This window comes from Poromitra crassiceps, assembly GCF_964638095.1.
Source record: "Poromitra crassiceps genome assembly, chromosome: 8".
NCBI classification, from domain to species: Eukaryota; Metazoa; Chordata; class Actinopteri; order Beryciformes; family Melamphaidae; genus Poromitra; species Poromitra crassiceps.
Window position 1 is genome coordinate 35,024,818 of NC_139629.1, and position 25,202 is coordinate 35,050,019.

Here is a 25,202-nt window from a genome sequence, read left to right on the forward strand (position 1 = left end):
GCATTTTACAAAATGTGTATGGGAAAATAAATGGCGGATGAAAATCTCTGGTACAGTGCTGAAGCAGCAGGAAGTGATGTTCCACTTTGCCTCTCTATTTGTTTAGCAGGCGGTTGAGAGGTGTGGAGGATGTAAACACTTTTAATACTTAAAGCGGTAGGCCAACATTTTTGGAGATTCGCCTATTTGCCGTATTGCCGATATCAAATGTAGAATGTGGATGCCTTTATCTTCAATGTGCGTGCAGTACAAGCAGCGGTAAACAGCTAACTGCTAATAGCTTAGCACTACAATGGCAGTCTATGGTACAACTGCCTATCCCCGTTCAGTCGCCAAAAATACACATTCCAACAGCGCCAGAAACACTCACATGTTACATGTTGTGACTCGTGTACTCACCACGCCATGAAATAATAATCCAAAGTTACGTGAAACCTGAAACGGTCATTTTCGAAGTAAATCCACACACCGAGAACCAACAAAGAGTAACCGAACTAACAAAGAATAACCTAAGTTACTTCCTCGTTTGCCATGAGGCGCATGCGCTGTGTGCAATCATCAGTACAGCTCATGCGCCTCATGGCAAACGAGGAAATAACTTCTAGTAACTTCTTTAATTCTTTCTGCAACCAACAAATGCAATATAGTCTTTCTAGAGAAGTAGCTTTCGAACATTTTGAAGGGACATACATCCTCAAAGTAATTTTCATCTTTGGTCAAACCTGATTTGGAATAAAAAAAACAATGGTCAACAGCACGACCGCTGTATCCACTATGTAGTGAGATCACTAATTAAACCGTGTTTATTCCACCAGTCAGACTTCTGTATCCACTATGTAGTGAGATCACTAATTAAACTGTGTTTATTCCACCAGTCAGACTTCTGTATCCACTATGTGGTGAGATCACTAATTAAACCGTGTTTATTCCACCAGTCAGACTTCTGCGATCTCTGCCTCCCCTGCAGTCGATCAATAACAGCACTGATTGTATAGTGTTCAAGCACAGACGCCCGAGACAAGCCGCCTTCGAAAACAATTAGACGCTTTTTATCGACTCCGAGAGCTGTTGGTTCCCCGCTGTCCTCGACTCCCGGCTCGTGCCGACGAGTGATGCTTTTTGAAACGGAAGCAAACTGCTCCTCTTCGCTCTACTTCTGAACACAGTCTGTTGGTGGCTGTAATATCGTCAGCTGTGACGGGGTCAGCGAAAAGATCGTTTGTATCCGAGGCGACTGTATCACCACCGATGCACTTCTTCGGGGGACATCACTTTGTTTGAAGCTAGTGTTCATGGAGCCGAATTAATTATGTGAGAGCAGCATCAGAACATGGGGTCTGTTCTGTGGACGCATCCATCTCATCTCAACACAACACAACACAACAGGGTCCACGTCTCCTCTCCTCTCCTCTCCTCTCTTCTTTTCCATCTTTGTTTATTTCTGCTGTTGAGCCAAATACAAAGTGGCTGTGCTGTACACAGCCAGAGCCGCAGTGTGTGGATCAGAAAATATGGTAATGGTTGCATCATGCTTTAGGAGCTCAAGGATCGGGTCTGGATTCATTCATCTTTCTGATGTGGTCAGTCTGCTAACACTGGTGGTGTTGAGCACTTCAGTGTCCTCTCAACATTACGTTTAGCCTCTTTGGCAAAGCTCTCTCTTGGCTTTTGGCTGCCTACAAAAACTATAACTTTCTATGCTGTTGGTGGGCCGTCCTTTAGACGGTCGGAGTGAGTGATCCGTGCCCGTGGGCCCGGATGAATTCGGAACACATTTAAATCGGAGGGATCCCTGTGGCTTCTCTCTGTGGATAGGCCGAGGAGAGAGCAGCATGCTAATGAGAGGACAGGGGAAGGGAGAGATAGCAGAGATGGATGGGCCTGCCTGGCCATACCAGCACAGAGACACATACAGAGACATACTGTAGCTAAATACGCTACGCTAGAATGTATACTTTTTCAGCCATTTTTTTGTGCCGAGGTCAGCATTCTCTCATATAATGTATTCCCATTCAGGACTGCTGAGCCTGTGGTGAGGGGGCAGAGTGGGAGCTCCACATTAGTCATAGATAGTATATTAAAGAAATTCCCTCACAGTTTGCCACCTTGTCAGTTTTCCAAGTTTGAGCTTTTGTGAAGGGATGAATGGTTTAGTCAGAGGTGGATAGATGGTTTAGTCAGAGGTGGATAGATGGTTTAGTCAGAGGTGGATGAATGGTTTAGTCAGAGGTGGATAGATGGTTTAGTCAGAGGTGGATGGATGGTTTAGTCAGAGGTGGATAGATGGTTTAGTCAGAGGTGGATAGATGGTTTAGTCAGAGGTGGATGGATGGTTTAGTCAGAGGTGGATAGATGGTTTAGTCAGAGGTGGATAGATGGTTTAGTCAGAGGTGGATAGATGGTTTAGTCAGAGGTGGATAGATGGTTTAGTCAGAGGTGGATAGATGGTTTAGTCAGAGGTGGATAGATGGTTTAGTCAGAGGTGGATAGATGGTTTAGTCAGAGGTGGATGGTGGTTTAGTCAGAGGTGGATAGATGGTTTAGTCAGAGGTGGATAGATGGTTTAGTCAGAGGTGGATGGATGGTTTAGTCAGAGGTGGATAGATGGTTTAGTCAGAGGTGGATAGATGGTTTAGTCAGAGGTGGATAGATGGTTTAGTCAGAGGTGGATAGATGGTTTAGTCAGAGGTGGATAGATGGTTTAGTCAGAGGTGGATAGATGGTTTAGTCAGAGGTGGATGGATGGTTTAGTCAGAGGTGGATGGATGGTTTAGTCAGAGGTGGATGGATGGTTTAGTCAGAGGTGGATAGATGGTTTAGTCAGAGGTGGATGGATGGTTTAGTCAGAGGTGGATAGATGGTTTAGCCAGAGGTGGATAGATGGTTTAGTCAGAGGTGGATAGATGGTTTAGTCAGAGGTGGATGGATGGTTTAGTCAGAGGTGGATAGATGGTTTAGCCAGAGGTGGATGGATGGTTTAGTCAGAGGTGGATAGATGGTTTAGTCAGAGGTGGATGGATGGTTTAGTCAGAGGTGGATAGATGGTTTAGTCAGAGGTGGATAGATGGTTTAGCCAGAGGTGGATAGATGGTTTAGTCAGAGGTGGATAGATGGTTTAGTCAGAGGTGGATGGGGTAAATGGAACATTTCTGCTGTGTGACTTCAGAATTTAATCCACTCAGCCTCCTTTGGAGGATTGGATCAGGCGTCCTCTGCCAGACAAGGACATGACTCTAATCTCCTTGCAGTCACAGTTGGAGATATTTGGGCTTCGGTTCAATTTGATATTTCAGGTAAAATGTGGAGGAAAACTCGAGTGTGTGTGTGTGTGTGTGTGTGTGTGTGTGTGTGTGTGTGTGTGTGTGTGTGTGTGTGTGTGCGTGTGCGTGTGCGTGTGCGAGTGTGTGTGTGTGCGTGTGTGTGCGAGTGTGTGTGTGTGTGTGTGTGTGTGTGTGTGTGTGTGAGTGGGGTACAAATCAGCTCATCTTTCAGCTTTTAAATCCTCCGACAAAATGTGAGACTCGGTCAAAATCAGCAGAGCCATATTGCTCTACTTATCTTCTAAGTTGCATGATTCCTGTGGTTGCTGCAGTGATCGATATACTCACCTGTCTATCACCTGCCTCTAGAAATGGGCAACGCGGTTGTGCAATTGCGCATCATCGAGGCATAAATACAACACAAGCTCACAACAGATCAGGTATACAGAAGACATATGAAATGAAAAGATGAAGACACATTGTGTCAACAACAAAGGAAAGGGGGGAGAGTGAATCTGTCGCAGTTCTCTTCCTCCCACAGAGACATTTATCGCTAAATCTCCTGTGAGAGAAGAACAGTGTAATAATGATCCATGCACTGAGGTGCTATTATTATTCGTTCAGCTGCCCAAACGGTCTTCAGCTGGACAGGCAGTGATCAGCACGCGGGTTCTTGGAGATAATGGGCTTTACGTTGTCAGGGTATTAGGCAAATGTGTTGTTATGATGTTGTTTTATTCTCAATTTAAGCACTCACTTAGGCTGAGTATCACTGTAGGTCGTTATTACCGACAGTACTTTCTCGGTGAGTTCTTGTGTTCATTTAACAGTTCATACCTCTCTCTGTCTCTCTCTATGCCTCCCTCTCTCCCCCCACACACTCCCTCCCCTCCCTCTCTCCCCCCACACACTCCCTCCCCTCCCTCCCCTTCCTTATGCATACCCCTACAGAGGCTCATTCAAAATCATAAGCAAATGGAAAATGTTTGTGCACACAGTGAACGTAACGACGTCACAGGAGAGCCATAGAGCAGGGGTTCCCAACCTTTTTTTACCGGTAGATACATGTAAAAAAGTTGCGGACCGGTTGTCAATTTTAATGATTTTAGTTACATATATATTTACTCACCAGGTGGCGACAAAGGGTAAATAACAGCCTTTTGTGTTGTACTGTATGTAGCCTACAGTATTTATGTTTTTGTTTGAACTACAAACCTAAATAAACGTCAACTTGAAACTATGTTTCAACTACCGCACACAGCCTATAATAGTATAGCCTATGTTTATTAAAAAAATAAATAATAATAATTGGACCGGGCTCGCGGCCCGGTACCGGGCCCGGTGGTTCGGGACCACTGCCGTAGAGCACCGGTCCACTCAGCCACATTGTGTCTTAAAGGGCAATGTCGCCTACTTTGGTGAACTTGTGCCACTCTTGTCTAAAGCTGGAGATTAGGGCTGCAAACTAACGATTATTTTCATTGTCGATTATTTTGTCGATTAATCGATTAGTTGTTTGGTCTATAAAATGTCAGAAAATGGTAAACAAATGTCGATCAGTGTTTCCAAAAGCCCAAGCTGGACCCTGTACTACGAAGCTAGTTTAACAGATCCGCGATAAGTCCCTTTGATCTGGTTTGACTGAACAGGATCAAAGCTATCTAGTTTAAGGATACTACGACGCTGGTTTTGTAGTCGATAACTGAAGCTGGGATCTGCCTGTGCACGCGCACGTTTTTCGCTCGTGCACAGGCGCGCGTCCACGCGAAAGAGGTGCGCTAGCCAATCACATTATGAACAGCTGAGTTGATCCACGCCCACACCCATTTCCACACCCATTTCCTCATTCAGCGCAGCCACAGTGTGATCAGAGATTTTTGCGGATATTTAATGTATCCGCGATTTAATGTCAGAATGAAAATCCGCGTTGGATAGTCTGCTGAAGGGCTGTCTAAAGCAGCAGCTTGTATTCACATCAGTCATTTGATTTACTTTGATCAGCGATTTCTGTCTGATACAGCTGCATTGATACAGGCAGCAGCAACAAATGTAAAAGTGTAATCTCAGTCTATACATTTCCACAATCTGTAAGCCTATTTAGACCATAGATTTAGAAACGCATGCTCAATGAATAATGATCTCTATCACTCATGTGTGTGGTTGCACTGATCGAATAATTCATATATAAAATAGCCTAGTATAAAGCCTAATAGCCTACTATAAAAGAGAAAACTGCTGAACTGAATTGAGACGATGCGGGCATAGTTATCATTGATAAAAACTAGCCTATTTTTGCTCATATATTGGCATACAGCCTACAGGACACAGTTCCAGCTGAAAGATGCAAGAATAGCCTGCATATTTAGTATTGGGGCTATCCCATATTTATCCCATATCTATATTATATGTATAGGCTTTTCTGGCATGTAGGAGAATATCACCCTCACTCCATTTGAGGGTCCTTTCATGATATGCGCCGCGGTGATTAATAGTGATCATATTTCTCCACGCATCGTTGAGCTGTTAAGACATAAAGTGGTAAGTAGGCTTAATTTAATTATGTAGCCTACAGAGCCACGAATGTTTTGCTTGTTCTATTCTCAGTTGACTGCAATCTATTTTTCATATGGCGATCTTATGAATGGTGAGTGACTCCAGAGAGCCGATATTATATGGGTCTCTCATGGATTTTGATCTTATCCTCTGAAGCTAACCTGGTCGCGACCAGGTTAGCTTTGCAGCGTCAGTTGCCATGGTGATTGAAAGTTAACTTGCTTTGTAGTACGGCTAAACCAGGTTTAAACTCAAACTTACTCGGATAAGGCATTAAACTAGCTTCGTATTACAGGCTACTGACGTCCTGTAATGTCTTGTTTTGTCCACAACCCAAAGATATTCAGTTTACTGTCGTAGAGGAGTCAAGAAACCAGAAAATATTCACATTTAAAGAAGCTCGAATCAGAGAATTTTGACTTTTTTTCTTAAAAAAATGACTCAAAACGATTATCAAAATAGTTGTTGATTATTTTTCTGTCGATCGACTAATCGATTACTCGATTAATCGGTGCAGCTCTACTGGAGATCAGGGAAGAGCCCTTAAGTTTGTGATGTCACTCGGATGTAAAATCAGGGCCTCCGTTGGCAGTGAATGGGGCGAACCTATGAGACGCTAGGCTGAATTGTCACACACCAAAATAAAGTTTGTACGCTAGTATTCGGGAAGAGTGGTGCACATTCTCAAGTATTGACTGAGCTGCTTACCCACTGACTGTACTTTCACTTTCACTTTGAGGCGCTCAGACCTCCTTTCCCTGCGTCCGTTCCACCTCCAGCCTGCCTCTACAGGGTCTGCATGAAAAACAGTCCATCGGGTTTGACCTACACAGCTCCTGCTCAGTATCCCCTGACACTGCAGTGCTGTGCGTGTGCACGTGTGTGTGTGTGTGTGCACGTGCCTGTGTGTATGTAACGCCAGAAAAGATCAATAAATACAATGGTGCCATTCCTGATTTATGTTTCAAGTGCCAAAAAGAAAAAGGTACACTTTTCCACTGTTTATGGCAGTGCAGCCAAATCAAAACATTTTGGGATGCAGTGAGAAAGTGTATCCAAGATATTTTGTCCATACAAATACCTTTAGATCCAAAGCTTTTTATTTTAGGATTATACCCACTTAATTTTAACATCAGAAGGAGACAGAAAAGGTTTCTGGATATAGGTTTACTTTTGGCCAAAAGAGTTATTGCCATAACTTGGAAACAGGTTGGTAGGCCGGGGATCGGGAGATGGATTTCTGAGTTAACAAAAACGCTGCCCTTAGAAAAAATCACATATATCATCAGGGGTAAACAGGAATTGTTTGACAGCATTTGGGGCCCTTTCATTTGTTATCTAGAGAGGACAGATGTGGCCGACATGATGGAAGCGCCTGGGACGGGTTGAAAGATTGAATGTTTCTGTTTTCATCTGCATTTTGTTTTTTGCTTCTTTATCCCATTTGCTCTCTGTATTCCATTCTAAGTACCTGTACATGAGTCAAGATGTAACTGAAAAAGTGTAAACTAGTTAGCCCCCAGAAGAATCATGGTCTGTATGTCGGTGTGTTTTTTGTTTTTGTTTTGTATGTTTGTTTATTTTTCTGTTGTGCTATCGGGGGGAGGGGAGGGAGGTGGGATATGTATGGGATGTTTGTATTGTAATGTGTATAAATGTCTAAATGTGATAAATGAAAAACAATAAATACAATGTTGGAAAAAAAACAAATATCCTAAATAAATAGATAGATAGATAGATAGATAGATAGATAGATAGATAGATAGATAGATAGATAGATAGATACTAACTAAATACATATTTTACTACAGTGTCCATCGTGATAGCATTTCCAACTTCTGAGTTTACAAGATGTCCTTGAAGGCACCATGGTCGTCAGTTCCCCACTGAAGAGTTCATTCGCTCAGGAGTCCTCCTCCCACTCAACCAGGCAGATAAAAACATCTGGTTCCAGAGAGATTAGCCTACTCTCTAAACTAAAGCAGAAATGGCACAAAGCGACAGCGACAGCGACAGCTTCCCTGACATAGTGGAGTTGAACGTGGGTGGACAGGTCTATGTGACCCGACTCCAAACTCTCACCGCGGTGCCCAACTCTCTCCTGTGGACCAAGTTCACCCAGAGCTCCCCCAGGGCGCTGCTCAAAGACGGCAAGCAGCGATTCTTCTTCGACCGGGACGGCTTTCTGTTCCGCTACATCCTGGATTACTTGCGGGACCGCGACCTCATTCTGCCGGACTGTTTCAGAGAGAGGAGGCGGCTGCAGAAGGAGGCGGACTTCTTTTTGCTCCCCGAGTTGTCGAAGCGCCTCGCCGGCTCCTATGAGGAAGCAGCCCTCCTCCACTCCCCGGTGCAGCCTGGGGGCGAGGCCGGGTACCTCACCATCGACCATTGACCGGCTGGCCGAGGCGGGTTTCCGCATGGTGGCCTGCAGCTCCACCGGGACCTCAGTTACACCGAGTACGTCTTCTCCCGATAAAGTGGCTGCTTTGCGGGCGCGGTGCTGGCTGGGCTCGCTACTCAGAAGAGTGCATTATAGCTAACTCACTGCTCCTGTCAAAAGTAATGGCATTACTTTAAGCTACTGTAGTAGGCCTAGCTATAGCTCCTTTCAAAAGTAATGGCATTACTAGGCTACAGAGTAGGCCTACTCCCTAGTGGAGTGGATAACAGAAAAAATCATGCAAATTTTGATACAAGCATGAAATTTGGCTCGGTTGTTCTCCAGAGGTTTCTGATCAAATCTGCCCGATGGGCCATCTGAAAATCTGCTCGTTTTTCAAGATGGCCGCCAAAATCGCCAAAATTTCATGGAAATGTGTGTACTTGGCCGATTTGAATGATCTTTGTGTCTATCCCTATGTTTTCAAGCCTTCTGGAGTCGATTTTTCTCATTTTATAGCCCTTTGATTTTGTCATTTTTCAATATGGCCGCAGAATCGGCCTACCAAAGTTGATTTATTCCGAAGAAATGTGTGTAGTTGGCCAATTTGAAAGTTCTTGTTGTCAATTTGTATGTCTTAGAACATGCTACTATTTTCTTACTAGTTTAGCACTGATCTAATGATTTTAGCGATGAATTATTAAATTTGTAATGAAACAATAACGAAATATAATGCCAATACAACTTTCTTGGAAAAGTAACAAAAAAGAACACCAATACAATTGATCTCATTGTTCTTTCTTCAGTTGTAACTCCACACAAAAACAACTGTCTGTGGATGTTATGTGATTGGTCCTCTATGAGCTACTGCTCACATATCCAGAGTTAATAGCTATTATCATTATTAACTGCCTCTCAGTCTAGTAATAGGCTTTCTTCCAGGACCAAATAGGCTGTTTAAATAATGCTTTTGTCAGAGGAACACAGAAGTGGGAATAATTTCAACCCTACAGTATAAAGTTATCTTCAATGCCATTTTTTTTAAAGTGGGAGAGGAGAGGAAGATTAATTATTATTATTATAATAAATAAATAAACCATCTAATTTAGTAACAGCATTTAGATTTCAGTCTGAGAGAGGCGATAACAAAAGTAAAGATTTTTTTGGATAGCCAATTAACTTTTGACTATGTTGGATGGAAACAGTAAATAGCCTAGTTTAAGTTAGGTACTAGTTTTTACAGAGAAAAGTCATGAAACTAGGCTACTACTGTAACATGAAAAAGGCGTTAGCACGCAACACTTCCTGCAGTGGGGGTGTTTGCACAGGGCCAGCCTGCCTGATAACTTTAATGGCTTTTTACAATGACTGTTGTATGTTCAAGTAGATGACGTGATGTCATTTTGGGTGGCAGACATAATTATAGGAGCTGGTTTCCATAGAAGTTGAAGTTATTGTATAATTGAAGTGACTACCGTAATTTGTATAAGATCATCTGAGCTGCTTGCGTTTGTATTTGTGATGTAGTGTAGAGGCCATTGCTGTTGCTACAAATAATGTACCAATGTTTGGTTTGTGTTTTGAACTATTACAGGATTAATAGTTAATTAATTTATCACATTTTGATTAGCCTGATTGTGTCCATGACTCATATCTATCACAGCTTCACGCTACACAGTAGGTTTTTTTTTTTTTTACTTTTTGTACTTTGTCCAAATACCACAAGCTCCAGCAAATAAAGCATGAACACTATCAACCTAATTGTCCCTTGAGTTAATTGTGAAAAACGATTTGCCAATAAAGATGTATAGCTGCAAAATAGACGTGTACATTCTACAAACACAATGATGCTGCACTTCATGTGAGTCAAAACAAAGCATGTTAGTCACATCCTGACTTTGTTTTTGTCTGTGGTCACGTGTATAGCATTTTGCTAGAACAGTTATTTTCCATTTGACACTTCCTCTTAATGTAATGCTGCCCCCCACCTTTTTGTTTTCACTATAACTGTTGTACGCATATTGTGTCAGTACTTCATGAGAGCACACTGTTAGGTGTCTTGTGAATTACTCAATCAGCTGATTTATTAAAAGCTCACTTTCAAAAGACATTTACGTGTTTCTACGCTTCCATTGGTCTGGCACATTCAACAGGGTTTTTCCACTACAAGAGCCACCGTCATGAAAACCCTGTTATTGATTTATCGGTCAGTCATCCATTGCTTCTGCCTGCCACACAGCCTCCAAGGTGATATCGTGTGTAACCAGAGATGGGTTCTGACCATCGTTCACCCACTTCCCCTGTCAGCCTCCCTCCCCCACACTCTTAAATCTCATTTAAGGGCTTATTGACGTGGCGCCCCCTGCTGTAGTCAGTGGGTTAGCAGCTCCTAGGGAGGTTGAACTTCTCACTCAGGAGCTCATTGACCTTTTCCTGCCATGGCAGCATTAGTCCTGATCAATACCAGCCTGCAGAGTGTGCTATTCTCCCGGTTAGGATTTATTTCATCTACATTTGACCTATCAGCCTTAGAACACAAATGAAGAGTTCATTTGCAAAAACAGGTCAACGCCATTCTTAAAACGAATAAACGACACCTGTTTGATACTCCCTGTACTGCACATACAAAACATTTTTGAGGTCATTTACGTGAAAATTACCAGATGAATATGTTTTAGTTGTGATTGATAATAAATTAATTACAATATAAATACATCAATATCTAATTTTAAACTATAAAGAATACAAACGGAGATACCTGTTTTTGCAAATGAACTCTTCAAATGTTCCCTTTTAGATTTTCATCGATGATTTGACAAAAAAAATACAACTTACCCAAATAACTGATCTGTAGTTCAACCTGCCCTCTGCCCAGAAGATATGACATATACATTATACATGGAGTTGCAGGGTAGCATAGTGCAGAATACCATGCTTGGCATTTTTTTATATGCCCTTGCAATTGCACCACACTTTCTATATATACATTTCTAAATATATATATTTTTACAAAGACACTCTTTTTGTTGTTATTTTCTGGGCTACAGGGTAGCAATGTGATGGAGGACCAGGACCTGAGGGAGATTGGGATCACAGACCCGAGCCACAGAAGGAAGATACTGCATGCAGCGCGCTCCTTACCCAAGGTGACAAATCATTGATTTCTGACTTCAGCAAAACGAGGCCTGATTTACACTGTGTTAGATGATGTCATCATTCCTACTATGATGTCATAGATCTCTGATGAGGTCGCAGACGGTGATGATGTCATGATTCATAAGTGTCTTAAATCATGTCGTCTCTGAAGGCCTTACTGATGATGTCACTACGTAGTGTGATGTCATAGTCGGGACCTATAAGGGTGTGCTCTGCAGGTCCTCTGTAGTTGTTCATAGACTAACCTCACGACAACCTCCTGCACAGTTTCCATCTTCGAACCTTGCAGACTCAGCTATCAAGTGCTACAGCGTTCCTAGTTATCGAGATTTCAGTTTACCAAGTGTGTCTTGGACATTAAGTATCCGCACCTCCACCACCAAAACTCCACCAGTCTCACAGCATGCCTAACACACTGTCTCTGCTGTTAGATCATCAGCTGTTAGTCTGCCCTTAATGTCTATGCAGTAGTGTCAAGCTAACCTGTAGTCTGTTCTATCCTCAGAGTGCATTGAAAAGTTATTGTAGTGCCGTTCTCTTGAAATGGCTTCCTGGTCAGCCTTTTTTCCACCTTTTCCTTGCAACCATCAAAGTACCAGCAGGTGACTTTGTCTTCCCCCCGGCAGGTGAAAGCGCTGGGCTGTGACGGCAGCAGCTCCCTGTCCTCCTGGCTGGACGTGTTGGGCCTGCAGGAGTACTTGCACAACTTCCTGGCCAGTGGCTACCGCACTCTGGACTGTGTCAAAAACCTGTGGGAACTGGAGATCGTCAACGTGAGTCAAATTATCATTACAATTTAAATGTAAAGGAGTACGACTGTAGGGTGAAGCTTGTGTGCTTGAATGCCTGTCCAGCCGATCACCGGATCACTTCCTCTCTGTCGCTCCTCTCCAGGTGCTCAAGATCAGCCTGCTCGGACACAGGAAACGCATCATCGCCTCTTTAGCAGAGAGGCCCTATGAGGAGCCTCCTGTGAAGCCTCCTCGTTTGTCCCAGATCAGGGTGAGGAACTAGGGATGTTCATTTTGAAAAATTTCCATAATCGAAAATCGGGGACAATTAACGATCGATTATCGATCATATTAATAATAATATTTTTTTAATTTTCTTTTTTTTCTTTTTTTTCTTTTTTTACTAAATGAATGCCTATGGCAGAAAATACGAAAGACAACGTGTTCTCCTCAATTAACTCTTTATTTCAATGTGTCTCCTCTCCAACACTCTGCTGTCCCCCGGCGCATGCCGGTGTGAATTCCCCATGTTTAAAACAGTTTTGTTGGCACAAAGGCCCGTGCCCAGCCAGAAAACTAGAGACTATATGAAGCTCCACCTCACATTAGTCGGCTGTGCAATGGAGTGGGCCGAGGAGGAACGAATTCCACCCAAACCTAGTCCGCAAAAAATAAATAAAAAGAAAATGTAATAATAACAAAATCGATAAAAATTCCACATGATCGATTCCATTCCTGAACGATCAATTATCGATTTTCGATAACTGATGAACATCCCTATGAGGAACCCCGAGACTCCCAGGCCCAGGATATCCTGCCTGATTTTTTTGACCAACATTGAGGCCTGCCAAAGTACCGGCGGTAGTTGTCAGGAGCATTTGGAAATTGCGGGAGCCAACGCATCTGTCTTGAGAGACTACTCACACGGAGACAGCACGAGCATTAGCTGTGTTCTTTTCCGCCACTTCTGCCCTCACAAAGCGCCGTTACCATAGTTACTAAATGGTATATAAGCCGAACATAAAAGTTGCTTTCCTCAAACACTACTCATTACAAAAATAACAGCTGTGTAATTTGTTCCAAGGTATCTGCAGCAGGAGGCCATATTTCACAACTTTCCCATTAACCACAATTAATTGAGAGCAGATTGTGTATTTCCTTTTTTCCGCCACGCTTCAAGCAGTTATTTGTGCTACGAGGAAGTAGGGGCTGAGTGAGAGCTCTCTGCTTTTCCTCTCCAGCTCGGTCTCCACAAATTATTTATTCATTTAGTGCTTTAACAGCCAGAATCATTTTTGTTTTTTTTGTTTTTTTCTACAAAAAGATGAATGGTGAATTAGCCATCGGGTCACCATGGTGATGACGCTAATGATGACACACACACACACACACACACTAATGCAGTGATACTCAACTTGCGGCCCGCGGGACACATGTGGCCCGCAGTGCAAGATACCCGCTGAATAAGTGTCCAAATGTTCATGTCATTCTGGCCAATACTCCACTTCTGTTATAGCATTTCAGTCTGGAATATGGAATATCTTTCAATAATCTATGATTTAGCTGCTAAATTGTCAAATACGGCCGTCTGCTCGCTACCCAGGCACTTATGTATGTACTTCACCTAACTAACTATCCGGTGTGCACAACATTGTCAGACTAAACTCCGGCTGACACCCCAAAAACCTACAATCGGCTACAGAAAAATGTATATTGTTTTGTTTATTAACTGGCCCCCCCGGCCTTCTATCATTTCACGAAAGTGGCCCCCGGGGCAAAGCAAGTTGAGTATCCCTGCACTAATGCATTCCTGGCTCTGTCGCTCCAGTGCCAAGACCTGCCTGGATCCCAGAGCTCATCTCCCCTCAGTCACATGGAGTCGTACACAGGCCGCTCCATGGACCCTCTGCTGCCCCCTGCTGCCTCGGAGGGGCCAGGGAGGAAGAAGGTGCCAGATCCCGACTACGACATGACCCAAAGAGCCCGGCACAGATCTCACGTATGTGCTTCATCTGTTACTTCATCTGTTACGACGACAGCACAACGTTACACCTTCCAGTTTCTTAGCGTAATACTTTTTTTTAGGCGTATGAGCTGTACAAATCATGACCAAACAAGTCAGTGGTGAAGATGTAAACAACAGGATGAAATATTACGTCTTGTGCACCAAAACAAACTTGTGAATCGGTAATGCAGGTGTGCAGGCTTACCCTGAATATTGCTTTTGTGTTTGCTGAGCACCAGTGAGAGAGATGGGTGTGCTGCTTACTGCTTACAGGCCTTTTCACAAAATGTTTCTGGGTTTTGACAGGAACGCTATGAGGACCGGTACCGGGAGCCCCGTCTGACCCTGCGGCCTCCCAGCCTGGCGGCGCCGTACGCCCCGGTCCAGAACTGGCATCACCCACCTGAGAAACTCATTTTTGAATCCTGCGGCTACGAGGCCAACGTATGTGTTTTACTGAATCCATTGATACCTGATGCAGCATTTGCGTGTATATCCCTCATTTGTGTGTGTATCCCTTTAAGACCGCGTGACACGGTCTTAAAGGGATACACACCCAAATGCTGCATCAGGTATCAATGGGTTAATATACTGTGTACAGATCCTTTCCACAAAATTAGAATATCATGGAAATATCATGGATGAACGCGGGCTTCAGCAGATTGTCAAGCAAAGACGATTCAAAAAAAATTGGCGAAGATTCAGAGGGAGTGGACTGAAGCTGGACTCAGTCATAACTGAGAAGTTAACTGCTGATTTTCTTCACACTTCTAATTTCTTGAAATACTGTTTTGGGGGTTTTCTGGAGCTATAGGCCAAAATTATGAAAAATTAAACAAATAAAGGCTAGAAATATTTCACTTTGTGTGTAATGAATCTATAATCTATGAAAGGAACTTTTCCATGATATTCAAATTTTTTGGAAAGGATCTGTATATACAGCATCTCTGACCAAGACTTTTCTCTGCAAATAAACATCTCTCTTCTTTCCCCTGGCAGTACCTTGGCTCCATGCTGATCAAGGATCTACGGGGTACTGAGTCCACCCAGGATGCTTGTTCCAAAATGAGGGTAGGCGGCATGTTCACCTCTCTAGTCTCTGTGGGTCAACCTGGGCTGCTATGCAGAACCTGAGCTAAAGATAACCAGACTGATGTCCTTTCTGTCTCCGTCGTTCTTTTGTCCTCCAGAGGTCGACGGAGCAGATGAGGAAAGTCCCAACCATCGTCCTCTCCATCACCTACAAGGGTGTGAAGTTCATCGATGCGGCCAATAAGGTCAGCTGCCCAAACTCTGCGCCACTTGGTGCGAAAATGTCGTTTGCTTCCGTATTGCTTCCATGTCTAGAGAGTCATGTTGTCCCTCGTATTGAACACAGAGTATAAATACTTCTGCAAAATAAAGTATATTTTGTGGCTTTTCTAACTCCTCTAGCGAGGCGATCAATTCTAATGAATTGGAAGGGTCCCTATGCTTCCACTCACTCTTGGTGGGTGGGGGACGTGCTGCATTTTATGCAGCTGGAGAAAATTAAGCACACCCTACGAGGCTCCCTGCACAAGTACTATAACATCTGGCAGCCTTTTTCAGAATATATAAATGGCATCCAAATTAACCCGCCAGCTCCGGACTGAAGAACCTTTGGTCCCTCTTGATCTAGTCTTGACCCTGACCTACAGTATCCGACCTCTGTATAAGCTACTTCTACTGACCTCTTTTTATCCTTAATTCTGTCTATCCCCCCCCCTTGTTGTTTATCTTATTTAATGTTATTTATTTACTTTTTTCTCTGTATGGTGTCCCCCCCCCCTTGTGGATATGTTGTTTTGCTGTTACTGTGAAGTTGTGTGTGTTGTGTTGTGATGTACGTGTTTTGTTTGTGTAAACTTGAAAAATCCCATAAATAAATCATAAAAAAAAAAAAAAAAGTATATTTTCAGCTTGTGTGGAAGAGGTATAGTATAACATCTTCCCTCTCAATCATACCTATCAAGACTCTGTTCCTATCGTCTGGTTGTAAATGTCATCTGACCTGTGTTTATGGCAGACTTGCCCATGTTTGTATTTCCTGGGAGGGAACAAGTCTGCTCAGACTGACATTTTATTTGACATTATTAAAAATGACTTTGATGACTTTTCTTGCTTGCTCAGCCTCTTCACACTTTACTCACTCTCAGCTCTTTCTCCTTTCTGCCCGTCTCTCTTCGCTTTCATAACTCTTATTTTTCACAACGCCTTATTCTTCATAGTATTCTCGTTTTATGTGGCAGAGCTTTATGTTCTATTTGCATCCTCCTGACGAGACCATCAAGTAGAAGCTCATAAAGGGCTTAGACAGTGGGCTTCCCCGTCCCTTACAAAGTAACTGTTGTGTTATTTACAGCCTATACACCCAGTGTCCCATTATTTATCCTCAAACTCACTGCTGCCTGTCTTCTGGTTGCAGAACATCATTGCGGAGCACGAGATCCGGAACATCTCCTGTGCGGCCCAGGACCCAGAGGACTTGTGTACGTTTGCCTACATCACCAAGGACCTGCAGACCAGCCACCACTACTGTCACGTGTTCAGCACAGTAGATGTGGTAAGGAGGTTCTTGCATATTGTTTCTTCTCTGTATTTTGCCTCCATCGCGTCATGGCTAAGTCTGCTCCACTGGTTCGTCTGTTTCTGAGTATTTCAATTCATTCGAGTGAAGCTTGTATTTACCTATTATGACCAGCCGGATAATTATTTTTGAAAGAACCTATTTCAGTCGCAGGGTTGTCTGTTCTTTTATTTATTTTTATCATCATTTTGCTGTCCCGTTCGTTGCTCCACCCCCTCTGCCGATCTGGAGGGAGTTGTAGACTAGCATATTCTTCCTCCGGCAGGACATAGCGCGTGGGAGGATCACGGTATTCCCCCGGGTGTCCGCCGGACGCCCGACCAAGCCGCAGGTGACACGGGCTTGAACCTGTGACCCTCGTGTTGGTAGGCAGGAAATCTACTGCTGCACTACCCCGGATGCCCAGTTAAAAATTTCCTAATTGGAAGTAATTCAATAATTCTTTATTGAGGCGAGTTAATCTGAAACTGCCTGTAAGAAAAAAGAGTGGATTTTTAAAAATGCAATAACTTAAAAACTGCGACATCATTTTGCTGCTATATACAATGCTGACATCTTTGCCTCGACAATTCACAAACACAACACAGTTCACAGCCAGCTTACTCCCATTCGCAACCGAGGAGGCCAGTTACCAAATCCCACGTTGTTTCACCCTGTCAGTCACAGCTGTTCACACCTTCACTCATGTGACTCTAACGACTCTCACATGACTCGATGTCACGGTGTGAGTTACCCGCAGAGGTTACATGCCAGGGAATGATGTTACCATGCCCCGCCACTCCTGTATAGGACGGTCACGGTGCTACAGTGCGTACTGCCCCTAGCGGCAGACAGTGAAAATGTTATTTTCATCCGTCCTCAATATGAGGGTATATTGGTGTAGAATGTGATGCTTCTGTAGGTCGCAGATGAGGAGTCAACTCACGATTACTCACGACTCAGACAAAATCAATGTCATTGTAAAACATCTTTGATCTGTAAATAATTTGACTTCTTATAATCTGCCTCCTAACGCATCGAGGCTCCGTGTCCAGTGGGTGACGGTAGTTTTTCCTGTGATTAGCGCTGTGGTGTGCTCTATAGGGTCGAGACAAGCTGCTGCCCCTCAGCACTAAGTACTGCTGCAGCACTCTTGATAGCCATCAGAGGTGAGAGTGGATAATAGACCAGAGACAGGATCACTTATTTTAAACTGTATTGACCATCCTGCTGCTGCTGTCGGCCTGCACTGCACCATAGTCTCATTCCTCACCACACACTGGGCATAATGGCGGAACGCAGCGACCATCCGTAGATATGATATTACCGTACTATAGATGGGTCACCGCAGGCTCCGCCAATTCTAACAAATGGTAGCAGCAAGTCTCCTAAATGGGCGTGGTCAACCATTGGCTCAGACCTGCCGGCCGAAAGTCTCCTAAGTGGGCGTGTCCGTGGAAAACCATGGGCAAAACCCACGTGACACAATGACAGGAAGTGAGTTGAAGTTGGGCCGTCTTGCTTGAATCCCGTCGTCTTTGGCCGATCGATCATACAGTATTTAGCCCAGTGGGCGGGACACACGTCAGGGGGCCTGAACCAAACACAGTGACAGGACTATACTGCAGATTTATTTATCGATGATATGCAGATGCTTTGACATCATCTGCATGATGGCCATGACCTACAGGGGTCCATTTTGGGACCACTCTTGTTCAATCTCTAATATAATTATGCGCCATTCAGGCCAAATCCTACAAAATATGAAAGTAGCCTACCATTATGCAGATAACGCACACATCTACATATCACTTAACACCAGGTGAGTATGGACCTGTCTCCTCACTGCATCGAACAAATCAATGACTGGATGCAGAAGTTTTCTCTCCAACTAAACAGAGATAAGACCGAGATATAAAGACAACACAGAAATAAAGACAGAATGTGGGCTCTCACCTTGACTCACTAAGAGTCGAGCCAGAAATCGAGCAGCATCGAGCTTTCAAACTCCGCCGCCGAGAAGCAGTGAACCCGTTCTGCTTCGGTGGGTGGCTTTGAAATGTTTCTGTGACACTTTGTAAATACGTGCTGCGCATCTCCGATTTCGACTGCTTGGGGGGGTTTTAGCAGCGCGAGAGGCTACCGTCTCATAAGGGACTGTGGAGGAGAGATTATCACATCATATGCCCGTAACGGTTCCCGAAAGGGGCTAAGCTGTTATCCTGGACTCAAATTAAAACTTCAAAATATCAGTCACTTCATCAGCTTACTACCATCTAAAAAGTAAGTCAGAGGCATAATGTCCAACCAAGACCTAAGACCTACCCAGGCCTTTGAGACCAGGATGGAATCACCTCCCAGATAACATGAGACAAGCCTCCAACTCTGACCACTTTTAAGTCAAAGCTAAAACCGACACTGCCTACTCTACCCTGTAATGACTCAACACTCATCTTTTCACCTGACATTTTAATTCGCCTTCATTTGAGCTCTTTCTGTTCAGGATCCCTACAGATCTCTTTCTGTTCAGGATCCCTACAAATCTCTTTCTGTTCAGGATCCCTACAGGGCGAGTGTGACTTTTCATTCATCTTGTCTGGGTAATGATGATGATGCTCACGTGCGCATGAGTGAACAGAGCTTTACCCTAATTCTCACTCATGTGTGCATGGTGAGCTTTTTTTGATCAAGAGGAGAAAATATCAGATCAAGTGTATTATCAGAAAGGACAGGGAATAAGACCATTTGAAAATTGAAGAAAAATATATGGCTTGATTGGGTTCACTCACAATGTGCATCTAAAAGTGGGAATAATTAGTTTGTGTTCCTTTATCTTTCTATTTCACTTGTCTTTTACCTTTTTTTAATCTCTTATCTGTATATAGCACTTTTGCACTTTTTAAATTGTAAATCTTTTATCTTTACTCTATTTGTATTACTCTGTATAGCCATTTGAATGGTCTCGGTGTATGAGATGTGCTGTGGAGTTTGTTCACATTTGGAAGCTGCCAGGGTGTAGTAATAAGATACTCCAGCAGGTGTATGCAGTCCAGGTATGAGGGAGTTGCTTGCTGCTGCGGTTGCACCATCCCCCTGAGATCAGGATGTCTCCTAGTGATGTTTGTGTGTGTAAAAAAAAGAGCACAATTTTGTATGGCTACTATATATACTATATATAGTAGCCATACAAAATTGTGCTCTTTTTTTATATATTATATAGCATTGTTGTTCAATACAAACCGAATATACTGCTGCTTGCTTTCTGCAGTTGACGCAATAGAGAGGCAAAGTGACCGCCTACTTCCTGCTTCAGCACTGTACCAGAGATTTTCATCCGCCATTTATTTTCCCATAGACATTTCGTCAAATGCTTATAAAAATAGTTTTACTTGGTCAAATTAAACCGTTCAGATATATTTAGAAAGAGAGAGAGAGACCACATAACATTTCGCTCGGACCAAAAACGTAACAAAATTGCGGATTTAAAGAAAATATTTTATTTATATATATATATATATATATTTATTAATTAATTTTTTCCGATGTAGTTTTTTTAAGTTTTGGTCCGAGCGAAATGTTCTATGCTCTCTCTAAATATAGCTGAACCGTTTGGTTTGACGGAGTAAAACTATTTTTATAAGCATTTTAGGAAATGTCTATGGGAAAATAAAGGGCGGATACAAATCTCTGGTACAGTGCTGAAGCAGGAAGTAGGCGGTCACTTTGCCTCTCTATGTAAATTGGTGACTGGAACCGTGTGCTGTTAGAATTCACCGCTTCTGTGAGCCTCATCTTCAGCCGCACTGACGCATGTCTATAGATAAGAGTGAGAGACTGAATGATCAGAATACTTAGGAGGCTCCTTCCTTCCCCCTCTGACAGAACCTGACCTATGAGATTATACTGACGCTGGGACAGGCGTTTGAGGTAGCCTATCAGCTGGCTCTCCAGGCCCAGAGGACCAAGCAGCACCAGAATCTGCCACTGGGACCCGGGTCCGAGGTCATCGAGACCAAGTCCAGCCGACCTGTGCCCAGACCGCGAGGCAGTGTGCGGAAGTCGTCGGTGAGTTGGACAGGAACCACAGCATAGGCACCATATATCATCATCACAGTAGGACTACACCGCGCTGGTCTTCAGCTAACCAATAGCGTTAAACCATTAAGAGATGAATTTGTGCTAAATATACTGAGATAATTACACCTCTGGGAGCAGTCCTGCATCTCCTCCTGCAAGTTACTGAACTAAGATCTTTTCAGACTATGACTCCATGTCTCCTTTCGATCCGTGACTGACTGCCTCTGCTCCCCTCACCTCTCTGTATTTGGTTATTCCTCCTAATGTATCTCACACTGGTCAAATCTGTGTTGATTTCTCTCATTCTCTCTCTATCGCTCTTCCTGTCTGCCTCTCTTGCACTCTTTCCCTACTCCTGACCCTCCTCCTGGTGGTGTTCATCTCTCCCAGGACTCTCCTCCTCTCGACAGTCGTTGCTGTTACTGTTACACCTGCACGACCCACCGTCCCTCCCTGCTGCACTCTGCCGCCCAGGTGCTTCCTCGTCATCCTCCTCTCATCCTTTCCTCATCCCCATCCACTCACTCTGTGCTCCTCCTCTTTCCTTCCCAGCTGTTGTCATCTCCCCTTTTCTTTTCCCCTCTCTGCCCCGAAACCCTGTCATTTCTTGCCGTTAATCAATCTTTATCCTTGTGGATTTTGCTCAAGCCGTTGTTTTATATTTGACAGTATGTAGGTAGGTGAATATCCTGATGTTAGAGCTGTTGTTCGAAAAGATGTTTCTTTCATCTGCAGTAGTCTCTCATGTGTGCTTTGAAACCTGAGGTTGCTTTTGACAATGCTTTTGACTCAGGAGCCCCCTAGTGGTGTGAGCATGACAGTGTGGAAATCACACAGACTGTTTTAACATGCAGAGTGAATTCAGTTCTTAAGCCGCATACTCAAGGCGCCTGGGTTTGGATCAACACATGTAAACATCATGACTCGGTTAGAATAACCTACTCCGATATTGATTCATGTGGTTAAGATACCTGGCTTACTCTGATACTCTACGGGCTGCTGCGTCATGAAGACAAATTATAACAACAACAAACATGGCGGCAAGCAGCATTTACTATAGAGACACTGCGGAGCGCGTCATTCAGAAACCACGCCCAAAACGGGGGAAAACACACTCCCGTCCAATCCTGGCGTTCTCCTATGTCGCATGCATGGTCGGGTGTTGCACACAAAGATCATATATACGGAAGATGAACACTCCAACTTACTTCATTGACAGCATTGAGCAACATCCAAATTTTTCTTCTCGCCAATTCTCAATGGCTTCCTTGTTTTGCTCAGGAGTCCAAAAAAACTTTAACGGGCGATTTTTTACATTTGTTGTCTGCACAGCCCACCACACAACAGCTTTTAGCTATGTTTAATTCAAAGAAAATGACGCTGGTGTGTGGAAGTGAACGGAGAGCTTTCCCCCGTGATGGGCGTGGCCTATTTCATGCAGTGTCTCTATTGGGATCATCATTTATTTCTCTTGTATTTGAAGTCAAAAGGCAAAGGCCGTGTCATACGTTTCTGCTTACAGACTGTTTTATCTGTGGGCAGGACACCACAGGTAGGCAGGAATAACATTTTAATTGGTTAATTATGGCAACAGGGATACACACACAATGACAATAAGTGTCATCAAAAGTGCATGGAAACAGCTTAAACCCGGAGAAGACGTGGACCGGAGTATCATGGCCAGTAGCCGGGTTACTCCTAGCATGTAAACGTAGTAGTCACTTGAGTTGGTGTCGTCGCTCCTTCTCCTCTGTGACTCAGTCTGAATGTTACCGACCAAACCTGCATCTCAAGTCAGTCAGTTATGACCCTGAATCCTGTGGAGACGCCTCTCTTGATGCACCTCTGTCCGTCTTCCACAGGGGGACGCTGTGGAGCAGGAGGGCGACTCTCAGTCACAGGGCAGTGCCACGTGGCTCGTGGACCCCAAGGACGCCAAGCGCACCATCAGCACTAAGTACGAGACCACCATATTCTGAGTGGGACCTCTCCTCTTCCTCCTGACCTCTGACCTCTGGGCCTGGTCTGATCTACCTGTGCTACCCTCCTCCTCCTCCTCCTCCTCCTCCTGTGTGCCTTTCACTGTGACTCTGCCTCTCTCTCTCTCTCTCTCTGCGCCAGAACCCGCCCCCACCTGATCTTCTTCTCCTCCGTCTTCTACGCTAACACCGCCCTCCGTTGCCGGCGGATCGACCGGTAGAATAATCACATCTCCTCCCTCGCCTGCTACCTTTTCACCATCGTCTCTGTCCTCATCTGACAACACAATCTGTGACCGTTAACCGAGTCCACTGCTCCTTCCTAACGCTAAACCATCGCCACCTGTAGGCTTGATTTTAGACTGACGCCCCCCCCCCCCCCACCCTCCACTCTCCTTCACTGTTATTCTCTCTCCTGTTTACTCAGTCGCCCCCCAACACTAAACATAACACTTCCTTTCTCTCTCCGTTATTGCTCACACACCTGGCGATAAGCTCTTCCTCGGTGCTTCTCCTGTTCCATTAGGCGACGGCCACTCTGAAGCTTTTTGTTCTGATCTTTCAACTCCCGACTCCAGTGTCGAGACGATCCGATCCGATTTAGCGCAGCCAGGAATGCCCCCACTCTACATCCTGTACCTGGATGGACATGTTTCCTGAGGAAACTGTGAAACTGATCTCATAATTCTATGCATCAGTTGGACTTCGGCAACCTGTTTCTGTTCAGTTGAGATGCCAAACCAGGAGCAAACCTCCTGGGGTGGGTGTACTCGAGTTAACACAGGATTGACTCTTGACAGCCACAGGAGGCTCAGATCTTAGCACTGTGATACGGGTCCATTTGGAGCAGATTGATCAGCATTATTGGGGGCTTGTTAGGGGGGGATAGAATAGGTTCATCGAGGCTCACATGGAGAGACCAGTGGACCGCATAGAGGTCTGCACTGCTCCAGAAAATAGAGCCAGCCAAAAAAGACTGGAATGCCTTCCTCTGACTATCAATCAGAGAACCAGGACTAAACCTGTTGCATCTTCTGGAGTGTAGAGAACCAGGACTAAACCTGTTGCATCTTCTGGAGTATAGAGAACCAGGACTACACCTGTTGCATCTTCTGGAGTGTACTAGAGAACCAGGACTAAACCTGTTGCATCTTCTGGAGTGTACTAGAGAACCAGGACTAAACCTGTTGCATCTTCAGGTGTAGAGAACCAGGACTAAACCAGTTGCATCTTCTGGAGTATAGAGAACCAGGACTACACCTGTTGCATCTTCTGGAGTGTACTAGAGAACCAGGACTAAACCTGTTGCATCTTCTGGTGTAGAGAACCAGGACTAAACCAGTTGCATCTTCTGGTGTAGAGAACCAGGACTAAACCTGTTGCATCTTCTGGAGTATACTAGAGAACCAGGACTAAACCTGTTGCATCTTCTGGAGTATACTAGAGAACCAGGACTAAACCTGTTGCATCTTCTGGAGTATACTACAGAACCAGGACTAAACCTGTTGCATCTTCTGGAGTATACTAGAGAACCAAGACTAAACCTGTTGCATCTTCTGAAGTGTAGAGAACCACGACTAAACCTGTTGCATCTTCTGGAGTGTACTAGAGAACCAGGACTAAACCTGTTGCATCTTCTGGAGTATACTAGAGAACCAGGACTAAACCTGTTGCATCTTCTGGTGTAGAGAACCAGGACTAAACCTGTTGCATCTTCTGGTGAAGAGAACAGGACTAAACCTGTTGCATCTTCTGGAGTATACTAGAGAACCAGGACTAAACCTGTTGCATCTTCTGGAGTATACTAGAGAACCAGGACTAAACCTGTTGCATCTTCTGGAGTAGCAAAGCACTTTTTTTTGTAAATCCCCAAGTGTGTATCTTCCTTTTGTCCCTGTCCTTTCTCTTTTTCTTTTCACAACAAATGCCTTCTGTGTTCATTCTCTTACCTTTGCTTTTTCCACCCACGCTAAGTTAACATTTAACTGCTGTCAATGAGGAGAGTTAATCATTACAGGGTATAATCCATCACTCTGTCTATGGCCATTGCTGTTCAGTATATTATATATATATTTATTTTTATTTTAACCTCACTGCTTTGTGTGCATGTGTCTCTGTGTTCCTTCCCTTTATAGCTGAACACTGTGGCCACTCCCAGCCAGTACTAAAGGACAGGGATGACCCGGGTTGCATGCTGGGTAGGATTGTTTTGTTGGAAAAGGGGCCCACTTCCCATGATGCAGTGGGGCGCGCCGCCGCTCGGCACCGTGCTCACAGCGCCACACCACAGTATACAAGCGGGAGGCAACGGCCCCGGGAAACAAAACGGACTTGAGGCTTTCGTCCACAGGCTTCTACCTCTCCCCGCGTCACTTTTGGTCACTCGCACGGTCCATCCATCGGACAGCACCGACTCCATAAGTCCACCTCTCCACCACACGTCCTACACACACACCTCCAAGTCCACCTCT

General features: G+C 44.3%; 1 protein-coding gene and 1 pseudogene across 12 annotated transcripts in view; both read left to right on the forward strand.

Annotated features, from left to right (window-relative positions):
• The window catches only part of LOC310781716 (ankyrin repeat and SAM domain-containing protein 1A), a gene marked incomplete at its 3' end in the record, with an annotated part of 115,263 nt that extends 90,261 nt beyond the window's left edge, over window positions 1–25,002 (forward strand). For 9 of the 11 annotated variants that reach the window (XM_083642318.1, XM_083642321.1, XM_083642322.1 and 6 more), the window contains 10 exons: window positions 11,244–11,342; window positions 11,979–12,125; window positions 12,247–12,354; window positions 13,912–14,082; window positions 14,395–14,532; window positions 15,088–15,159; window positions 15,279–15,365; window positions 16,535–16,672; window positions 20,558–20,740; window positions 22,615–22,731. In XM_083642318.1, the coding sequence (XP_083498444.1) occupies window positions 11,244–11,342; window positions 11,979–12,125; window positions 12,247–12,354; window positions 13,912–14,082; window positions 14,395–14,532; window positions 15,088–15,159; window positions 15,279–15,365; window positions 16,535–16,672; window positions 20,558–20,740; window positions 22,615–22,731 (1,260 nt within the window). Of the gene's footprint in view, window positions 1–11,243; window positions 11,343–11,978; window positions 12,126–12,246; window positions 12,355–13,911; window positions 14,083–14,394; window positions 14,533–15,087; window positions 15,160–15,278; window positions 15,366–16,534; window positions 16,673–20,557; window positions 20,741–22,614; window positions 22,732–24,866 lie in introns of those variants that run through there. The other 2 variants (XM_083642324.1, XM_083642328.1) reach the window with 2 other exon arrangements.
• Window positions 7,801–10,269, forward strand: LOC310781723 (BTB/POZ domain-containing protein KCTD12 pseudogene; annotated as a pseudogene). The gene has a single exon. The product of its transcript is annotated as a BTB/POZ domain-containing protein KCTD12 pseudogene (transcript).
• Window positions 25,003–25,202: the final 200 nt, after the last annotated feature.